Source organism: Pleurodeles waltl, chromosome 5, assembly GCF_031143425.1.
Source record: "Pleurodeles waltl isolate 20211129_DDA chromosome 5, aPleWal1.hap1.20221129, whole genome shotgun sequence".
NCBI classification, from domain to species: domain Eukaryota; kingdom Metazoa; phylum Chordata; class Amphibia; order Caudata; family Salamandridae; genus Pleurodeles; species Pleurodeles waltl.
Window position 1 is genome coordinate 1,212,416,830 of NC_090444.1, and position 23,369 is coordinate 1,212,440,198.

Sequence of the window (23,369 nt, forward strand, 5' to 3'; positions counted from 1 at the left end):
CAGTTGCTAGTGACCACAGATGATGGGCAGGGTTGCACTGAAACAGAAAATAGGCCCAACCACCAAAATAATAGTGGTCTCCACTTGTGAACTTGGAGAGAAAAAAAGTGTTTCACATTAGTAAATCTAACAACTCCAAACGTCTTAATAGATGGTGTCTATGTGGTTTGCATGGAGTTGAGGACTACACAAACATGTGCTTGCTGCTGCGGGCAACGTTTGTGGCAGCATACTCTATCTTCCCTCCCTATCAAAAAGATAAAAACATTGACACATCCCTGCTCTTTGACTCACATAGTGCTTTTGGGTAACCTTGCCTTCTATGGTGCACATTCAGTTCAATTTATTGGTATGGCCAGTGCAATAAAGACCAAGTGGAAAAGGTATTTCTACTGTATGCTCCTTCAGTGACTGTAAAAAGTGGTAACTTTGCATCTCAAAATGGATCTCTCCCATACACTAGAATTTAAGCAAAACAAGATGACAAAAATACACACTGATGAGGACGTACGATGAGTAAAAAGTGTCCGACATTTTTCAGGCATGCTTTATGAGTCTGGAATCTCGCAGGCACGTTAAAGAAATAAGCTATTTCTTTAAGCTGCTTTTCTAGCATAAACGAACTCAGCTTGGATACACACCTTTGTCAGGATCACTGTCTGCCGCATTTTGTGGTATTGTATAAAGTACCTCCTTCACTACTGCATCCAGTTAAAGGCTCAATAGTGCTGCTGTAAGTCCTACAGTTATAAGAGTTCAGTTACGGATAAACCATTACGTATTCAAGCACTTTTTTGAGCAGCAGTGTAATACATTTACACAGCAATGGCCTGTCCTTAAGGGTGGAGGCCCCATCCGCCGCCTTTTACCCAAACTGCTGTCAGGCTGAGCAAAGGTCAGTCTGACATACACTGTTCTTGTTCAGGTCAAGCAGCCAGGCATTGTACATGTGCTAAATGCACAGGCACCTGGCTGCCTGAGCTGAACTTTGCAGTGTGAGTGTGGCTTCCTAAGCCCAGCAAAGCGCTTGGTGGTTCTCCACCCTCATGATGAGGGGGAGATGCTGGTAGCCTTGAACCTGGATGCTTCAGCTTTAGGCCCTCAAGTGCCCAGGGCCAATTGTTTATTACTGATGCCTCGCCAGAGAGAAGAGTAGGGTCAGCAAGTTTCACTGACCCCATCACACTCTGTGAAGAATCAGAGACTATGACTGACTCTCATTGGTTGACCTATGGTGGGATTGGTGCCTTAACCCTCCTGGAACCTAAGAGCCTTCCCTTCTGCCACCTTAGACACTGCAGGTGGTGAGTTTTATGTTTTGTAATGTTTGGTGCGTGCATGTGAATGCGTGCAATAGGGCGAGGGTGGACGGGTGGTGTGTGTGGGTGTGTGTGTGTGAATGAGTGTGCATGTGTGTCCCACCTACTCACCCCTACCAGCTGCTGAAATTACCGGTTGCCACTGCATTTACATGAACTGCAACAGTAGACCAGAGGATCCATTAGCAATGGTGAACAAAATGTAGAATCTAATATTTGTACTACAATGATGGATCCCGAGTGAGCAAATAGGTGGGCATTTTACAACTGGTACCAAAATGTAAATTCAAATTACTGCAAAGCCTTTCTTGCTGTAATCATTGACCTTTCTGAAACAGTCTCATCTCCATATATCGATATGGTGAAGAACTCCAAATACAACCTCCACCAGACTGAACAAAGTGTTGTGTCCAGCACAAAGCGAACAAATGTACGTAATTATTCATAATCAAAGAGTTACCCGCATAGAACGCATCTAATCACAACTTTGTGTCAACTTGGCCAATCTAAAATGAGCTTCACATCTTGTCAGATTATTGGGGGTGCTACTAAAAAAAACAATAGCGTAGAGCCCCCTTGATGTTCTGAGCAGTTTCTCTTTTTTCGGTTTTCACACTCGCCAAAAACTGATGGGCAGTGTCCATCTGTGAAAATTGATATATGACAGAATAACGACAGCATTTATAACGAATGCCATTACAATGAATTTTGAACAACAACAGTCTTTGCAAAGCAAGTGTTTACAACCATTTTTTACAACGAGTATGCCTTTACAATGAATGCCTTTACCACCACAATGTAAGTATTTTACAGATATATATATTAAAAGTGGTTTACACTTACGTGTATAATGGGTTATACTTACATTTCCACTGTAAAAGCATACATAGTAAAGGTATACTTGTAAAAAAAAAAGAAAAAATGAACAGGCAAGTATAAACACATACATATATATATATATATATATATATATATATATATATATTTTCAACCTCAACGCAGTCTTCGAAGCTAAGCAGCATAAATCAAGCGCCATGACGCGTTTCGACATCTCGTCTTTATCAAATGGTTTAAAGTCTTTTTCAATGCTGTTTTAAAAAGTCTGTGCGCAGAGGCATTGTGGGATTTATACCTTCATATCCCACACCTGTGAACTTCATTATTCTGTGAGCAGTTGAAAAGACAAGGCAGGTGGCACGAATAATGTTGGTGCAGTGACAAGTAAGTAGTTTGTACCATTAGTCTTCCCAAAATCTGTTCACATTTTCATTATTTCAATAATTCAACTCTCCGCACTTCAACATTCGTGCATATACTCCAATACCTGCACTGTTATTTCACAGAAATCCATTTCGTGTCTTATTTAACCACTGTGCACAATAACTGTTGGTGTTCAAATGCTTTGTCCCCGGACCCTCTATGTAGTTAAAAGGGTCGCATCGGTGCTGTGAATCATGAAATGAAGAGACATATGCTCACCATAATTTAGATAAGTCCATCTCTTCCACAAACAAGTTGGCGCAAAGGCGCTTTGGTAGTTATTGACTTCACAGTCTGTTCCAATCTTCCAAGTACAGTACACACGCAGGGGAAATGTTTCTCCTCGACAGACACAGACACACACAGACACACAGACACACACACACACACAGACACACACACACACACACACACACACACACACACACACACACACACACACACACACACACACACACACACACACACACACACACACACACACACACACACACACACACACACACACACACACACACACACACACACACACACACACACACACACACACACACACTAAAATTACCCTTTCCACCCAAAAGCCCATATCCACCATAATCCTAAAAATAACCGTTGCCACCCAAATACCCATCCCTACCCTAAATTCTAAAAAAATAAAAAAATAAACTTGCAATTCCAAAACCTATACCCACCCTAAACCCTAAAAATACTTTTTTGATCCCAAAATCCCAAAACCTATACCCATCTGAAACACAAAAAATTAACTTGCCACCCGAAAACCCATACCCACCCGAAACCCTAAAAAATAATCTTGCCACCCAAAAACCTACTTCCACCCTAAACCCTAAAAATACCCTAGCCATCCCAAAACAAATACCCACACCAATCATAAAAATACCCTTGCAATCCCATAACCGATACCCACCATAAACCCTAAAAATACATTAGCCATCCCATAACCTATATCGACCCTAAACACTAAAAATAACCTTGCTATCCCAAAACCTACACTCACCATAAACACTAAAAATGTCCTTGCTACCCAAAAACCCATACCTTACCTAAACCCTAAAATTAGGCTTGCCACCCAAAAAAGCCCATATCCACCCTAAACACTAAAATTACCATAATCACCCAAAAACCCGTACCCACCCCTAAACCCTAACATATATATATACACACACACACACACACACACACATATATATACATATGTGCATATATATATACATCTATATATATATATATATACATACACATATATACACACAGATATACACACACACACACAAAGATATACATACACACATTTATATAAATACACACCTATATATGGAAAATGTCACTTACCCAGTGTACATCTGTTCGTGGCATGAGACGCTGCAGATTCACATGCTTTGCACATCCCGCCATCTAGTGTTGGGCTTGGAGTGTTACAAGTTGTTTTTCTTCGAAGAAGTCTTTTCGAGTCACGAGATCGAGGGACTCCTCCCCCTTCGGCTCCATTGCGCATGGGCGTCGACTCCATCTTAGATTGTTTTCCCCGCAGAGGGTGAGGTAGGAGTTGTGTATTATAGTAATAGTGCCCATGCAATGGAGTAAATATGTATGTACATAATGTGGTCTTTACAAATTTACAAATGTTCAAGATCAACTTCGAAACGGCTACAGGCTCCCGGGGAGGCGGGTGGGCGCATGTGAATCTGCAGCGTCTCATGCCACGAACAGATGTACACTGGATAAGTGACATTTTCCGTTCGATGGCATGTGTAGCTGCAGATACACATGCTTTGCATAGACTAGTAAGCAGTTATCTCCCCAAAAGCGGTGGTTCAGCCTGTAGGAGTTGAAGTTGTTTGAAACAAAGTTCGTAGTACTGCTTGGCCTACTGTGGCTTGTTGTGCTGTGAACACATCCACGCAGTAGTGCTTGGTAAACGTATGAGGCGTAGACCATGTGGCTGCCTTACATATTTCAGTCATTGGAATGTTTCCTAGAAAGGCCATAGTAGCACCTTTCTTTCTAGTTGAGTGTGCCTTTGGTGTCATAGGCAGTTGTCTTTTTGCTTTGAGATAGCAGGTTTGAATGCATTTAACTATCCATCTAGCAATGCCTTGTTTTGAAATTGGATTTCATGCATGAGGTTTTTGGAAAGCAACAAATAATTGTTTTGTTTTCCGAATTTGTTTTGTTCTGTCAATGTAGTACATTAACGCTCTTTTGATGTCTAATGTATGTAGTGCTCTTTCTGCTACAGAATCTGGCTCTGGGAAGAACACTGGTAGTTCTACTGCTTGATTCAAGTGGAACGGTGATATGACTTTCGGTAAGAATTTAGGATTTGTTTGTAAAACTACTTTATGCTTGTGTATTTTAATAAATGGTTCTTGTATGGTAAATGCTTGTATCTCACTTACTCTTCTTAGAGATGTGATGGCAATTAGAAATGCAACTTTCCATGTTAAGTATTGCATTTCACATGAGTGCATGGGTTCAAAAGGTGGACCCATGAGTCGTGTTAAGACAATGTTTAGGTTCCACGAAGGAACTGGTGGTGTTCTTGGTGGTATAATTCTCTTTAGGCCTTCCATAAATGCTTTTATGACTGGTATCCTAAATAGTGAAGTTGAGTGCGTAATTTGCAGATAAGCTGAAATTGCGGTAAGATGTATCTTAATGGATGAAAAAGCTAGCTTTGACTTTTGCAAATGTAATAAGTAGCTTACGATGTTTTTGGCAGATGCGTGTAAGGGTTGAATTTGATTATTATGCCAATAATAAACAAATCTTTTCCACTTATTTGCATAGCAATGCCTAGTGGTTGGTTTCCTAGGTTGTTTTATGACTTCTATACATTCTTGTGTAAGGTCTAAGTGTCCGAATTCTAAGACTTCAGGAGCCAAATTGCTAGATTCAGCGATGCTGGATTTGGGTGTCTGATCTGTTGTTTGTGTTGAGTTAACAGATCTGGCCTGTTTGGCAGTTTGACATGAGGCACTACTGAGAGGTCTAGTAGTGTTGTGTACCAAGGTTGTCTTGCCCAAGTTGGTGCTATTAGTATGAGTTTGAATTTGTTTTGACTCAATTTGTTTACCAGATATGGAAGGAGTGGGAAAAGCGTATGCAAATATCCCTGACCAACTCATCCATAACGCATTGCGCTGAGATTGATCTTGTGGGTACCTGGATGCGAAGTTTTGGCATTTTGCGTTTTCTTTTGTTGCAAATAGGTCTATTTGTGGTGTTCCCCAACTTTGGAAGTAAGTGTTTAGTATTTGGGGGTGAATCTCCCATTCGTGGATTTGTTGGTGATTCCGAGAGAGATGGCCTGCTAACTGATTCTGAATCCCTGGAATAAACTGTGCTATTAGGCAAATGTGGTTGTGAATCGCCCAATGCCATATTCTCTGTGCCAGGAGACACAACTGTGTTGAGTGTGTTCCTCCCTGTTTGTTTAGGTAATACATCGTTGTCATGTTGTCTGTTTTGACAAGAATGTGTTTGTGGCTTATTATAGGTTGAAATGCCTTTAACGCTAGAAATACTGCCAGTAGTTCTAGGTGATTTATGTGAAACTGTCTTTGCTGATTGTCCCATTGTCCCTGGATGCTGTGTTGATTGAGGTGTGCCCACCACCCTATCATGGAGGCATCTGTAGTTATTACGTATTGTGGCACTGGGTCTTGGAAAGGCCGCCCTTGGTTTAAATTTATATTGTTCCACCATTGAAGCAAGGTGTATGTTTGGCGGTCTATCAACACTAGATCTAGAAGTTGACCATGTGCCTGTGACCATTGTGATGCTAGGCACTGTTGTAAGGGCCGCATGTGCAACCTTGCGTTTGGGACAATGGCTATGCATCATGACATCATGCCTAGTAGTTTCATCACCATTTTGACTTGTATCTTTTGTTTTGGAGACATGGCCTGTATTACATTGTGAAATGCCTGTACCCTTTGTGGACTTGGAGTGGCAATCCCTTTTGCTGTGTTGATTGTGGCCCCTAAGTATTGCTGTGTTTGACACGGCTGAAGGTGTGATTTTGTGTAGTTGATTGAGAAATCTAGTTTGTGGAGGGTTTCTATGACGTACTTTGTGTGTTGTGAACACCGTTCTTGCGTGTTGGTTTTGATTAACCATTCGTCTAGGTACGGGAACACATGTATTTGTTGCCTTCTGATATGTGCGGCCACTACTGCCAGGCATTTTGTAAAAACTCTTGGCGCAGGTGTTATTCCGAATGGCAACACCTTGAATTGGTAATGTACCCCTTGGAATACAAACCTTAAGTACTTTCTGTGTGAAGGATGTATTGGTATATGGAAATATGCATCCTTTAGGTCTAGTGTTGTCATGTAGTCTTGTTGTTTGAGCAGTGGGATTATGTCCTGTAATGTCACCATGTGAAAGTGATCTGATTTGATGTAGGTATTTAACGTTCTGAGATCTAATATAGATCTTAGAGTCTTGTCCTTTTTGGGTATGAGAAAGTACAGAGAGTAAACTCCTGTTCCTTTCTGACAAATTGGTACTAATTCTATTGCTTCCTTTTGTAGCAACGCTTGGACCTCTAGTCCTAGAAGGTCCATGTGTTGTTTTGACATATTGTGTGTTTTCGGTGGGACGTTTGGAGGGAATTTGAGAAATTCTATACAATAACCATGCTGGATAATTGCTAGGACCCAAGGGTCTGTTGTTATTTCATCCCAATGTTTGTAAAACTTGGTTAGTCTCCCCCCCACAGGTGTTATGTGTTGGGGATTTGTGATGTGGAAGTCACTGCTTGTTTTGAGGAGTTTTGGGACTTTGGAACTTCCCCCTATCTTTTGGAATTGTCCCCCTCTATATTGTCCCCGAAAACTTGCCCGCTGATATTGGCTCTGATAAGTGGGCCTTGTTTGTGAGGTTGTGGCTTCTGCAGTTTGTCCTCGAAACCCCCCTCTAAACTGCGTTTTGCTTAATGTGCCTCTGCTCTGTGGGGAGTAGAGTGCGCCCATGGCTTTGGCCGTATCAGTGTCCTTCTTAAGTTTTTCGATAGCAGTGTCCACCTCCGGCCCAAACAACTGCTGTCCGTTAAAAGGCATATTCAGGACGGCTTGTTGTATTTCCGTCTTGAATCCTGACGTACGCAGCCATGCGTGTCTCCTTATGGTTACTGCTGTATTTACTGTCCTAGCCGCCGTATCTGCTGCATCCATTGCTGACCGTATCTGATTGTTTGAGATACTCTGTCCTTCTTCCACCACCTGTTGTGCCCTTTTCTGGAACTCCTTGGGTAAATGTTCTATAAAATGTTGCATTTCGTCCCAATGAGCCCTATCATACCTTGCCAGCAGTGATGGTGAGTTGGCAATGCGCCATTGGTTGTCCGCCTGTGCTTGCCTTTCTTGAAAGGCAAGTCTTCTTTTCATCCTAATTGGGGGAAGGGTACTTATCTTCCCTGTGTCCTTTTGGATGTGGAGCCTTCTCTGAGTGTAGTCTGGCTCCATTGACTCTAGTTCTTGTCCGAACTTATGTCCTTGCATTTGTGAGGACAGTCCCTGTTCCTCTGTATAGGAACCTGATTTCGGTTCCGAGGCAGGATGTTTCGGAATGGAAATTTTTTCGGCAGTCTTTTTCGGCTCAGACTATACTTTTTTTATTTTTGGCGTCCCGCTCTCTCGGTGCCAACCTGTTTCGGTGCCGCTCTCTCGGTGCCGAACTTGCTCGGACCCGCTGTCTCGGGTTCGAGTCTGCTGTGTGCCAGTATCTCGACCGGAGTCGGATGTCTTCGACACATGCGTGCCCTTTTCGGTGCCGATGTTCGGTCAACTATTTTTCGGGTTAAGCCATGGCCTGCTGGTGGTGGCGTCCCCTGGGCTTTTGCCGTCTTCTCGTGAGTTTTATGTGTCGACGTCTTACTCACGGTTTTGGGTGTCTGTTCGGGATCGACCTCGTCCGAGTCAGACTCCTCGATGGAGAAGGTTTCTTCTTCCTCCTCCAAATGTCTTTGTCCTGTCGGCACCGATGCCATCTGCAGTCTTCTCGCTCTTCGGTCTCTTAATGTCTTCCTCGACCGAAACGCTCGACAGGCTTCACAAGTTTCTTCTTTGTGTTCTGGAGACAAACACAAGTTACAGACCAGGTGCTGATCTGTATAAGGGTACTTGTTGTGACATTTGGGGCAGAAGCGGAATGGGGTCCGTTCCATTAGCCTTGAAGAGACACGTGGTCGGGCCGACCAGGCCCCGACGGGGGATCAAAAAACCCCGAAGGGCCACCGGAGCTCTTCAAAAGTCGATGTCGATCTGTTGTAACTAACCAGATACCGAACGCAAACAATACCGTCGAATTTTCCGAGATTCTAACTATCTTTCCGAACCGAAATGCGGAGCGAAAAGGAACACGTCCGAACCCGATGGCGGAAAGAAAACAATCTAAGATGGAGTCGACGCCCATGCGCAATAGAGCCGAAGGGGGAGGAGTCCCTCGATCTCGTGACTCGAAAAGACTTCTTCGAAGAAAAACAACTTGTAACACTCCGAGCCCAACACTAGATGGCGGGATGTGCAAAGCATGTGTATCTGCAGCTACACATGCCATCGAACATATATATACACACACACACACACTATATATAACACTTAATACTAAACCTGCAAAGCACTTACAAATACATCTACATTTATTACCATGATTATGCCTTTACAATGAAATTCATCGTAAAGGCATCCGTGGCAAAGGCATACTTTGGCAAAAGATTTTGTTGTTAAAACAGTCGTTGTTAAGACTGTTTTGTTGTAAAGCCTTCATTGTAAAGTCTTCCTTGGCGCTACTTTCCTTAATAATGCTGTGTCCTAAGAAAACATGGGGATCTTTTCTCTGTAAAACCCCTAGTCTGACCAGGTGCCAAATTCCAGCCCTTGCACACACGAGTAAGAATACTTTTTTTTTATTTTATTTTTTAAATAATGGTGGCACTCATGATCCTTGTGTCTCCCAATTATCATTAAAATAAGAGCTCCCGGTTTATTCTATATATATTTTACCTCTTCCTCACTTGAATGACTGCTCCACATTTACTTAAAATCCCATTCCCTCACACAGTTTCCTCTCATGTTGGTACTTAACCTGGTCCTTAACTGGCGATTCTGTGCTCTGAAGACTTTCACCTCCACTGGAAGAGCTTCAGGTTGCACGTCGAACCGAAATAACTGGTCCTCTACTTCTACATTCGCCCCATTCTTAGGTGCCCAAAACCAATGAACCAGAAGTTAGATGCTCCAGCATTGTTCTCCAGCATCCTACTTCAACTTCAAAATGGATGATTGAGGTCATTCAATCTATCACCAAGGTTTGATAGTGCAAATGTTATACCTATCAGCTCTTGGAATGGTTTTCCCCGTCTTTTTGCTTATGACTTCCTGATTTTGATCCTGTGCTGAATTTCGTTTTTGCTAGCTTTAGGACTCTGGGCACTCTCCACTGTTGACCAGTGCTAGAGTGCAAGTGTTCTGTGTCTAAATTGTATCGGTAGTTGGTTTATCAATGATTGGCATGTTTGATTTACTCGTAAGCCCCTCGTATAGTGCACTATGTGTGTCCAGGGTCTATAAATCAAATTCTACTAGTGTGCCTGCAGCACTGATTGTGCCACCGACGAGTAGCCATGTAAGCACATCTCAGACCTGCCACTGTACTGGCTATGTGTGCAGTTTTAAACTGTTATTTCGACCTTACAAGTGCACCCACCTGCCAGGCGCAACCCTTCCCTTTTACTGCATGTAAGTCACTCCTAAGGTAGGCCCAAGGTAGCCCCAGGAGCAAGGTGCAGTAGGCCCAAGGCAGGTGAAGTTGGTTTTTGAACTGTTGATTTGAAAAATGCTACTTTTAGAAAATGGGCCTTTTCCTGCTTAACCATTCTGTGCCTCTGCTTCTCTGTGCAATACACGTCTGGGTCAGGATGACAGCTGGGTTGTTTTGCATTCACTCTAGACAGTCTCACAAACGGAGCTAAGGTGTGCCCTGCATATCCTTATGGCTCATCAGCAGGCTGATTGGTCTGCATGAGCTAGAGTGGTAGGAAGAGCGGACACTTGCGCCTGAATAGGATTGTGCCTGTCACACTAAGCAGTCTCCAACCCCCTGAAGTGTGACTGGGGCCAGGCAGAGAAAGCAGGATCTTGTGCACTACAAAGACTTCTCTTTGAAGTTTGCCTACTTCAAAGACAGAAATAGGTATAAGTACTGGACGTCTGACACCACAGAGTTAGAACACTTCTGGAATGAGGACATTCTGCCAGGAAGAAGAGCCGTATGCTGTAGGAGGGACTGCCACTCTGCCTTTTGCTACCCTGGGAGTGAAAGGACTGGAATTGGCTTTCTACATCCTGCTTTCCAAGATTCTCCAAGGGCTTGAACTGAGCTTGCCTCCTGTTAAGAAGTCTCAGGGCCATCAAAAACTTCACCTGCCAGTGCCTGGGCTCTCTTGCTCAGAGTCCGGACTTGGTGCCAAATCCAGTTCCTGGGCCCTTGGAAGCGAGTAACCAAAGAGAAACCAAACACATCGACTCCAGAGCAACTTCGGAACCAGCATCACTGTCCAACTCCATGCCGCTGCCTGCACCAGAACCGTGGTCCCCAATGAGTGTAATGAACGCGACCTGAAACACTGGCTCAACACCATCATAGCGCATCCGAAGTCCAGCTACAGCGTGAATCCTGAGTGCCATGTCACTGACATCCTTGACACCAGATTCCGACTTGGCCGCTGCACAAATGCGGCCCTGTGGTGTGATCACGACACCACAAAGTCGACACCTCGCATCTTGACCTGCTGGATTCATTGACCCTGCTTTGTCGTAAGGAACCGACGCCTCACAACTGATGACATCACCTCGACTGCAGCCGCAAGGAATCGATGCCCCACCACCCCAGCCTAGCAGTAAGAAACCAATGCCTCACCTCCTCGGTAGCAGTAAGGAACCAACACCGCATTGGCTCCAGCAACGCCTCACCGCCCGGCGCAACATCTTTGTTTCCTCACCGTTTCCCAAGGTACTGTACCCAGGGTCCGTGCGACTCCGTGACCGGGCCCCACTTTCTCGCGAGTGGCATCAGACTATTGGAAGCGACTTCGTCAAAATGCCATGATAGCCCCAGTTGGAGCTATTGTGTTTCTAAGCACTATACTAAGATTTAATCTTTGAAAATTCGTATCTTTACTTATTCATGTTAGATTTTTGTTGTTTTGGTCTTGTGTTACTCAGATAAATCTTGGCTATTTTACTAAACTGCTGTGGAGTACTTTTGTGGTGTTTTCACTGTGTTACTGTGTGTGTACAAATACTTTACCTATTGCCTGAGATAAGCCTGTCTGCTTGAGCCAAGCTACCAAGGGAGTGTGCAGGGGTTATCTTAGCTGTGTGACTCACTTACCCTGACTAGAGTAAGGGTCCCTACTTGGACAGGGTGCATGCCACTGCCAACTTGAGACCCCATTTCTAATAGCAAACACACTACACATGCCTGAAATTGTTCCACTAATTTACTCTTTAACACCATCACACTGGAGTAGAACTTGCTAATTTTTGGATGTGTCTTATAGGGTTTTCTATGTTATTTCCAACCTGCTTTGCATCAACATTTTTTGTTTTTTGTTTTTGGGTGATTTTAAATAGAGTGAACTCGACCTGAAGGTATTGGAGCACTTTATTCAATAAGCACCAGTTACATTAAACAAGGACACATTTATTTTTGGTAGGCATGGGGAGGTTAAGTGATGTGGCCAGAATCACAGGATGTTGAGCGACTCAGAGACTCGAACCTTGTTCCCCAGTTCCAAAGTCGGCAGCTCTGGTCGTTATGCCACATCCTCTCCATTTCAGGAAGGGGTCTACAATTTAAGTCCAGACATCAGTTTAGAACACATGACCACCATCTCACACCACATCTGAGCTATCCTTAAGGCCGTAAGTGGAGGGGTTATAATCAAACTGTCCTTCTGATGACTGCAAATTAACAACAGGGTTAGGCTCAAAGATTTATGCTAAAATGCATCAAACAGAGCCGGATAGCACCTGAGGAAGTAGCAGTTTTTAGAAGGGTACACGCAGTCTACTGAAAAGCACTTGTGCACACTCAAGAGTGAGGGGTCATATAAGGAGACTTCCTTGGGTTCATCTTATGGCAACTCCAAGGGGGTCGCAATTAAGAACAGGGTCATACCACTGCAGAACTGCAGGCTTTCCACACAACTAAAAAACGAAGAAAAATCTTGATCGAAGACTACATAGTGAAAGAGCGCATTTAGAGTTTAGGAAGGTAGCTTAGCTATAAATTACTTTTAGAAGGTTATGTTCAAAGTGCAATAGTTTCCTATGGTCATTTTGGCAAGCCACATGACTAGCACACCTGCAAGGCAACAAGCAATGTAGAAGCTATTTTTTATTGTACGACATTTCTCCAGGTCACGGTCCACAAATACACAAAACCACATTAAAAAAAACAACACAGCCTCCGTAACTTAAAATCAAAGAAAACTTAGAAGAGGCTTACAAGCTTCAGAGAAAATTCCTTTCTTTCTCGGCTTTGAAAACACAATTTGAACTGAAGCTGTTAGTAGCACAATTGCTATTGAAAAGCAGCACGAAATCCGGGGTTAGAAGCTAAAGAATTTCCATCTTCTGTTAGTGCGACTACCCAATTATAGAAGCATCGACATGAGGGGCATGGTAACAAGGCTGGTACCATTTCAGTCTCCCGAACGGTGAGGTATTAGCATGTCACAGCCCTTGCATGCAAGACTCTTGGGCTTTAAACTGGTAGTCGTCAGAGTAGGGGACAGACACACACTCTAGGGGGAATGAAGTACAAGACGCCGGCTGTTAAAGTGCACCCCTTCCATGCTAATGGTCTCGGTGGGAAATGCACACAGATGTAGCAGCTGATGTGTGCCCCTTTCCAAGCACAGGCTGATGTAGCTGCACATAAACACTTCATAGCTAGAAGGTATATTGTGTTAGCAATACAGGCGCTCAGATGTCAAAAAAAGCGTAGACTCAAGTGAGTGGGCACGAAGAAGCACGCAATATCAAAGCAGGGCAAATTATCAAAGCACTTCATATCTTTGATTCACTAATAATTTCATTTAGTGACCTTTTACTGTTCCGTTCTATGCGTTCTGAGGTGGAGCAAGAAGTACGTACGTGATTAACTCCGCGAAGTAACACCAGGAAGACGCTTTACTACCAATATGCACAACTTTGTAAAGGTAAAAGGAAGGCAACTAAACACAAGCATTTGCAATGCAATCAGTCTCGCAGCTGCTCCAGTTACAGCTATTGTCGTTGTAAATTCTTAACTGGACTTTTCTTGCCACATAAATTGAAAATGAAAAGTAAAACATTAGTTGACAAAAGCAAGCCAATTCAAAGCGCCTGGACCGCCATAAGCATGAGCGCGAAGGAGAGTCACAAAAGGAAAAAAGTTTGCTCGCAGTCAAACATATCTGCAATCGTGCAATTATCCATGTAACAGGATCAGTCTGCAAGGCGGTAACAAAACCGCCCCAAAGAGGGACAAATGTAAAGCATTTACCAATGATAAAGGGTTTTTGAATGGCAAGCCCATGAACAAGCGAAAGTGATGGGCATGAGGTGGGCGTGGTTAAAAGCCCACAATACTAACAAGTCAAAGCACTTGCGCGCTCGACCTAAACACAGCAACTCACGCCTACAATAAAACCAGGCAAAGAGGAGGATGATTGTTTATTTGCAAATATGTTGACTGTAGCTGATATACCTTGAAGATTTTCTCCAAACAATTAAGGGACAGAGGATTCACATATACAAAACTAAACTTGAGGAGGAACTGGACCACACAATAGCTCAAAGGGTCTTCAAAACAGAAAAGGGGTTTGCATTAAATAAAAACAGAATACATTATCACAAGTAAAAACGGCACCTTTTGAAAAATTATTTAGTAGCATAGTCATAAATGTAGGCATGTCCCAATATGATTTTGCCTGCGTTGATTTGAAGAATTTTAAGGAATACATTGTAGACATTTAACCAGTGTGAGTGTAGAATAACTTGACACTGGAGCTCTACAAAAGGCATATGGAGAAACTCCATTCTTAAACAGGTTACTCACAAGAGAAAGGCTATAAAGTCCCATTATTTCCTGCTCTTGTTGGAGATATAATATGGACCATCATTTCACATTACATGCCATCAAAAAAAAGTTGGGGCCACATGGTCAGCAAAAGTACCTCACCCTGAACACCTTGCCTAAAATGGTGTTTTAAGCAACAAGGCCATTCTTTAGTCACAACGGTGGATCTATAATGATCGCTATGGGCAAGAAATCAGTCTAAATATTTGAGGGGGAAAGTAGATGGTTCTGACCACAGGTGTTTAAGAAACATCCTTATTAACTCTAGGTACGGACTAACATTTCCCTAGTGCCAGTTTTAATGGGTTAAGGGTGAGAAGCCATGTCTGTGGTAAGCCTGCTACACTCTCAAGTGGAACTGGAAGAACCTCTTCCAGATTTGGCTGTTGATATTAGTATGAGAAAATAGTAGGAGACAGAGTTGAGTGATTGAGGCATTTGTGGGCCTATGTTTTGCCTATTAAACAATGTACCAAAAATGCTTGCAACACTTCCTAAAGGCACACTATAAATGTTAGCTTCAAGATATGCAGGAGAGGGAACCTCTCTAGCAGTTCCCCGGTCATTGGTGCTACTGGTGTGGTGAATGTTTCTGATATGACATGCAGAATTCATTACACCTTAGCTTATCCATCAATGCTGTTATTAGCAAAACTGGTTCAATGTGGCAGTTTCAAAACATGGCAGATATCCAGGTAGGGGTAGGCATACATCCATTACATGGAGATATTTATGGCTTCCAACATTGTTTTTGCAGGCCTAAAGGCATATGCCATGGAAATGTACAAGGATTGTAGTTGGCATTGCATATTGCCTAACCCTGCGTATGGTGAGTGTCTGCATCACAGAAAATGTCCAGTGTCAGGGTAAATACTGAACTTCAAAGTTACATATGTATTTTTCTTCCAATCACAAAACACTCCTCAATAAAGACTCTCTTTCTCCCACATCTGCTTAAAGAATAAGGGGTAATATATACATTTTCTACGCTTTCAATTACACTTATAGATTGTCTAAGCACAGCAAGCAAATGTATATGAGTACCCATTAATGACTGTGGGTGTCCTCATCATTTGCGCTAAGCACTTCACTGACAATACCCAGGGAAGGCCCAGTATTTACAGTTCTCAATTGCACAGTCACAAACAGGATCACATATCACAAATGCTACATTTTTTTCACTCATAGGACCCACTTCGCCTATGTGATGTACTTGCCATCTAAGGAGGACAAAGATGACCTGTAAGCACTCGTCTGATCTGAAAATCCGCAAGTTTCAATCCTCCCATTCACAAAATTAAACTTTCTCTGGTGTAGCAACACCAATCTGGAACACCCATTTGACTGATCTAAGAATCCAATCTACTTGACTCTCTTTCAGTTGATCTAAAAAAAACTCACTATATTCTTAAACTACATTAGGACATCTAATCAGGTGTCAACCAAAATTATCTGACAGCACAGCACTGAATGCTTGATTCAATGTCACATCACATCTCAGTGTATTACCATATGTCAGTGCTGCAGAAAATTCATAGGGTACAAGTGGTTTTGTTTGTATCTCAACTCTGGAGCAACAGGAAACTATTCATATGAATTCCAGTACTCCATCAAACACACTAGTGTTTGGATCCTGCACTTCAAAAACTGGATGAACACTGATAACTTTTACCCATTAGCTTCCGCAGATATGTGGATCCTTCCTTTTAAGACTTTATTGAAATATGAATTCCAGATGGCAACATCGACCAGCAAACAATCAAGGTCTGAGACATGAAAAGTCTAGGACATGAGCTATGCGCAGACAACACCTAATTGGAGTTCCAAACTTATCTCTTTGATAGGCATTTTAAACGAATGTAACTAAAACTGGCAGTTCCTGGCAATAAGGAGGGTATTCTAGTCTGGATGACCACAATCGGCTGTTATTAAATTGTACCAAGATAAAAGGTAATAGTGTATTAAGTCCACAGATCGAGAAACCAAGTGTGAAACAGTACCCAAGACTCAAAATTGCTAGGCATCACTTGGACATTAAATCCGAGCTTTAGCCTGCACATATAGGCATTTAGAGCAGTTAGTTTATAAATACTTGAAACATATGAAAGCATCGCAGTAGACAGGGCATTATATTTCAGCATCAGTGCCATGGTTCTGCCTCAGCTTGTTTAAACTAATGCAGAATATATGTGTGCGGAGGTGAAACTAGTTCTCAGACTGCTGATATTAAACAAAGCAGCTTTACTGTACCCAAAACCGTTACAGCATAGCTCTGTAAAAATCATCTGTTCCGTTTAGCAACAGACTAGCTTTTACACTAGTCTATTTTCCTCAATGCTCTGAATGTTTAAGAAAATTGTTGAAACCATTAAAATTAGTCAATACAGTAAATCAGAAGGCAACCTATAGGTCTAAACATACACCTCTGAGGTATGAAATGCATCCTTTACTCAAAGAGTACATGGACTTGAGTCTTCCCCTGAATATCCTTCCAGGTGCCTTGAACACCCATGATGACGAATTGTTCTCATCTGAAGTTCAGAAAATCAAGAGCCTTATTCAAATTTTGACAGACAGGGTACTCTGTCAGAATGTGGCAGATTTCCCAATCGACATATTTAGAGTAACACCCTACATACTGCACTTATATTACAGCAAGTGGGACACCACGATGTTTTTAACAAAGTACCCTGGCCACCAAATCCTGTAAAGCCTTAAATGTAATTATTCCAGGGAAATTCCAATCCTTCGTTTAGAGTTTTTTAATTTTTTTATTGGGATTATCTTCTATTTGAATGAATACTCTCTATATATTACCAGAGTAGCATCTAAAAGCAGTGGTATTTAATACTGCAGGACAGGCAGGCTGGAATTTACTTAGGTCTGCAGTTACAGAATAAAATACTTTATTTTTAGCATGTTCGCAATAAAGAGGTTACATAGCAAAAAGGCCAACACACAACCTTATCTAAATACATTCTATGTATTTATTATTTTGCAGTCTGATTAGGACCCCAATGGGATCACCGTCCCTCTGTCGAAACATAACACAACATTCAAAGTAATGAGGTAAAACATTTATATCTGATTTACTAAGCTGTAATATCAAAAGGAATCATTCAAACTATGAAATTATGTGGGTGCCCAGTGCAATGATCTTTTCTGGCGTTCCCATTACCAAGACCTCCTTCTCAGATTCCCTCAATACCACTCGGCAAAAGTGCCCCTAATCTCCCCATAGCCCCTCCCTCACATCCATTTAATTTGTTTTAAAACGTTGGTGAAGGCTGGCTTTACTAATCAACTAACTAGCCATATAAAATAAAGATCTGTTCTTTGCAGCAGATCTATTAGCCCTCTGTGCTACATTATCTAGAGTGAAAACTGCCACCAGACGAAACACTGATCTCTCTCGTCTCTCTCTCTCTTTCTCTAGCAGGAGCATTAATCACAAGTTATCTTGACATTTCTGTTGCAGGGTGTAAACTGGACGCACAAGGAACTCTGCAGCCGGTGCTTTTAAATTGAAGTTATTGCCCAACACAGCTCCATACTGAGGTCAGTGCTCCCCTCCAGCTCAGCGTCCAGTGCAGCTGCACCAGTCGCACTGCCCTAAAGCTGGTCCTGGTTATGTCCTTTTCTACTCGAATTAAAGCTGCAGCTTGTCCTAAACATAACAAAGCTTATTAGAACAAGGTATGTACATTCAACAGGTCCACCAGGCAGACAGCAACTCCAGAGGCTGGACACACTACAATCCACATTATATTGGAACACCACCGGGAATTTAACCAGAAACTCTTCCACAAAGAACTAGTGCCCAACACAAGGGAAAAGACTAAATACAACAAAATAAATTTTGAACTAACCTCATCCATGTCTTTGATAAAAATCGGCTTTTCCTCAATCCCGATGGGCATTTGATCCGTCGCTGGAATCTGGACTAGCTCATACATTTTGTTGTTTTCTCGTTCGATCCCTTCTGGAAGTAACAGCTACAAAGGGTGGAAACACCAAGTTTAAAGAGCGAAGGTTCCAATGTTCCACAGGAAAACTACACAGTGAACTATTTCAGTAATATTTTATCAAGCTTTGCATAGACAATGCCTTATCTTTCAATATTCTTACATAATAAAAATATATCATATTTAAAAAAACAATAAAATTAAGATGGATACAAAATGAGGATAAATACATACCGTTAAGTATGTATTAATATCAGAAACGAGCTCCAGGACAAGGTCGATAAGCAAGCGAACAGCATATAAGCATCTCCTCAATGCCACTACAATCCAACACAATATGGCAAAAAACAGAAAAAAGGGCCTGATTACGACCTTGGTGGATAGGCTACTCCGTCAGAAAAGTGACAGATATCCCGTCCTCTGTATTACAAGTCTCATTATATCCCATGGAACTTGTAAAACGTCAGGCAGGATATCCGTCACTTTAGTGATGGAGTAGCCTATCCGCCAAGGTCATAATCAGGCCCAAAGTGTTCCATTTTTGCAGTTAACCCAGAGTAAATGTTTTCCTACAGGCGATTACGCAATGTCTTGCAAGTTCCATATACTGAAAAAAATTGAATCCTTTGCGGACTTTCGAATTACTGACCTGGGCAATTGTTTTTGTTTTCCCTGCTAAAAAAGAAAATTATTTCTCCATGAAATTCAAAAACAAAAGTTGAAGAAAAGTGTATATACTCCAGAACTTCCAAATACAGTTTGCAGGAAATGGTTCGGGCTCCAATGTTAAAAAAAAAAAAGAATAAGGTGATTAAAATATGAGATTATGTACTGTATTACAGGTGTGAACGTTAACAAAAAAAAAATTACGAAAGATTAATGATTTTTTCAAAAATAAACTGAGGAAGAAGAAATAGGACATCAAGCTAATCAAGTCTTAATGAAAAAACCCTAATAAATAGTCGGAATTCCTTCAACCGTAAAAATTGAATAATTGTGTATAGACTGTATATAGACAGCAAAACCTCAAATATCTGTAACCCCACAACGGAACAGATAATATCATTTCTGGTAATACGGCCGACAAGAAGTCCATCAAGAACCATAGAATGCTGAAAAAAGGTCCGCCTTCCAAAGGGAATAAACAACTATTCCCACTCCCTAACACCCCGCTCAATAAAGAATATTAACATCTACGTCTGCAGCTCCACTGGTCAGCAACACTTCTACTTCTAGAGTCTCAGAAACTGACATTCTGATGAACAGGGTATTTATTTCACTATCAGTGTTTTCCTGGTCAGGCAGAGTCTGATGAGACTTTCTGGTCCCCTGCTAGAAAGAACATAGCCCTTAAAGGAACCTTTAGCTTTAGTGCACGTGCCAGTAGGAATACTACTCCTACCCGAAGAGCCCATAAACTGAGCCTCGCTGCTCCACGATGCAGTACGCTGCAGTAGTAAGAACAATCTGAAGGCTAATTTGAGAAAAAAAGCCTATAGTGCAAGTCAAGCAGCCACCGAATTCCACGATATCTGTATAAAAAGAAATAGCTCACCAATTGCGAGCACATGACCCACATTCTGTAAAGTGAAACCATTTCAAAGCTGTAAAGTGGGCTGTGAAACAAAACAAAAAAACAGGTCACCCGAAACAAGAGTGACTAACTTACCAATTCAGACTTCACATTGTGAGAACATATTTGGATACATACTCAATTTTACCACTGATAGAAAGTTCTCATACAGTGCAGGCACCTGTGCGTGCTCCCAGGATACCCCTCTGTTTCTCTGCCTGCTTTCCGCCGCTGGCTTCGACCTCCAAGATCACTGGAGGAACACAGTGGTGCTGTTATTGCTCCCCTGACAGGATAACAGTTTTTGCTGGACTGAGGGTGTACTAAAAGGTTACCCCTTGAACAATGTAAGTTAGCCACAGCCCTGCCACAAGACTATGGGGATAAGTACAGCAGCGATGTTTCATAGTTCTGTAGAGACTCAACTGCTGGATCAGGTCCAGTCAAGACGGTATCACAAGTAACACCAGAACTATTTCGACCTACTTAGACCTCACAAGCGAAATACAACTTTGAGTCCTGTGAAACAGTCCGCACAGGACTCACGAATTACATACTCTTCGTCAGCTCACCGACAAAGACAAACTAGGCCAGAACTGGTTTGGGCTTTTCGTGTTCTCTTTCAGAAGTGAAAAGGCCTGGCAGTTCAGGCTGGACTGCCCCTGCTGGATCAAGACTGACTTTCATTTGGTTGCTTTCTGTCTGCAGTGGCACACTGAGCAAAAACAATGGACTGGGATGCAGCAGAAAGACATAACCAGTGGCAGAGATTAATTCAAGAATTTCATCCATCACTTTTTAGTTGTCCTCACTGCAGCACCTTCAGATTGGGCAGTGGCGTCTTGCCAGTTCCCCAGTTTCAGAAAGGTACTGGTATAGTTCAAACTTGTTTTGGACTTCAAGGGGATGCTCTGTTGTTGCACCACCTGAGAAAACACAGTGTGCCATGAACAGTCAAATCTAACCCCCTCCAAGGCTCAGATGATGCCATGGAACAGAGGAACCACAAAAAGCTGCAGTGATCTACCCTTAGATAGGAAACAGGTCACCCCTGCAGGGAGATGCTCTGATCCAGTTCTGGCAATAAAGAATCAGATTCCAGCTGTACTGCATCCTGCAAGTAAGCCTGACTTAAGAGAAGAGCTAAGCTATGAGAAGCTGCAGCCCACCTGGATCCTCAGCACACTTTCCAACCTGGACTTAGGAGCCTACACTTAGCATGTAAGCCTTCTTAAGACTTATACCCACCTATCCCACTTATCCCCTAAAGCCTCCTAAGCTTGAAAGAGATCAGCATCTCTCATTTCACAGCCAAGTGGAAGACAAGGTTTTTCCCCTCACCTACGAGGATGCCTTTCTTGGTCATGCACAAACCAGGGCTACTGAAATCATTACATTAGGTTTAATAGGTCTAGATAATTCAGGTGTCATACCAACCCTAAAGCAGGCTACTCTTGTTCTCAGTGGGTACACTCGATAGTTGGATTGTCAGTGGAGATGCTATCCTGCTTCCAATAAGTAGTGGCACTGTGAACAGTGATTGTAGGAAGCTTTGTGGTACCCAGTTGACACTCCTGAAGATCTATGGAAGCCCAAACACAATTGAGTCAGCTCAATTGAATCATAACCCAAAACATTTCTGCCAGCTAACAAATCCCCTTTTATTTTTGGATTTTGTTCATTTAATTTGATTCATATACTTGTAGAGTACTCTGTTGTCAAGGAACTGATGTCTTGGCATTGAAAATTGAAGAGGACAGAAATAGAGAACATTAGGTTAAAGAAAAATAAATTACGTTTCAGGTGTTAGCTGAAAACCTGAGTACGGTATCCAGATTAACCTAAGAACTACAAATCCCCTTAAAATACAGCAAGGCAGAAATTGCAGCAAACATCTTTCTGACCAGACAGCCAATGTAAAGAAGAACTGAAATGTGTAGTAAAGTGATGTGCTTATTTAAACCTAAAATCAGATGGGCTGCAGCATTCTGTATTCACTGCACTCACTGAAAAAGTTGTAAAAGGGAAAACTAAAAGAAGGGAATAGAAGTAGTCCAGGTGAGACAATCATATCTTGTATTATGTCTTTCCTAGAAAAAATCAGGGAAAGAGGCAGAATTTTCTGCATAGTTCTGAGAAACAGAAAACAGAAGAAGGTTTGTGCGGTCTTTAAAGACAACAACAACTAAAAGCAAAAAAACAAGCACAGGCAAAGCCAACAGGCCTTGTCGATGTAAGAGATACTGACTTTGCCAATGTGTTATAGCCATATTGTACACCAGTGTAGCTGATGTTCAGCATGGCTAAAAGTTAGTGGCACAGAGGAGAGTGGTAGGGAGTGGCATGCAATGTCATGGAATGGAGTGTCATAGAGTGGACTGGCATGAAGTGGAGTGTCATAGTAGAATGGTGTGGCCTAGCGTAGAGTGGTGTGGCGTAGCATAAAGTGGAGTGGCATAGACTGGAATGGAGTTACGCAGAGTGGCACAGAGTTGATTGACATAGGGTGGGACTGGTGTAGAGTGTTGTAGACTAGAATGGGAAAGAGCAGCGCTTCTTAACCTTTTGACTTGTATGGACTCCCTTTGAATCATTACTGGAATCTGGGGACCCCTACTGAGTCGTTATTGGAAGTTAGGGACCCCCAGCCTAGGCAAATTTTATGATATAAACCTCCAAACAATACACAAACAATACAAAAGCAAGTATACACCAAACAGCTGGTCAAACATTGAAATATTTTCTTTAACACACAAGCAATTATACAAAAACCTTTCAGTTTTTCAATTTGCTTAATTAATTGTATATACTTTATTAGTTTTAATTCACTACTTTTAATATTATTTAATTTTGTAAAACAGTTGCAGACCCTCAAAAGCATCACTGTCTTTGGGAGAGCAGGGCACCCGGTCCTTGAGAGTGAAGAGAAGCCAGACCTAAGTGTGAGCATAGTCATTTGGGAACCTGTAGTTTAGTGAATATGAACATGATTGAGTGTTGGCTTTGGCGCCTAGGAGCAGGGAGAGGACTTATTGATCTGAGGAAGAGAAATGGTAAAGAGCGATCCATGGACCTGAAGATGAGTATCACTAGCTCAAT

The 23,369-nt window shown here is 42.2% G+C and overlaps 1 protein-coding gene across 1 annotated transcript in view; it reads right to left on the reverse strand.

Annotated features, from left to right (window-relative positions):
• Positions 1–23,369, reverse strand: part of ASCC3 (activating signal cointegrator 1 complex subunit 3) — a 1,806,704-nt gene that overhangs the window by 1,405,217 nt on the left and 378,118 nt on the right. The window contains exon 8 of the mRNA XM_069235471.1: positions 18,602–18,727. Coding sequence (XP_069091572.1) covers positions 18,602–18,727 — 126 coding nt within the window. The remainder of the gene's footprint in view (positions 1–18,601; positions 18,728–23,369) is intronic.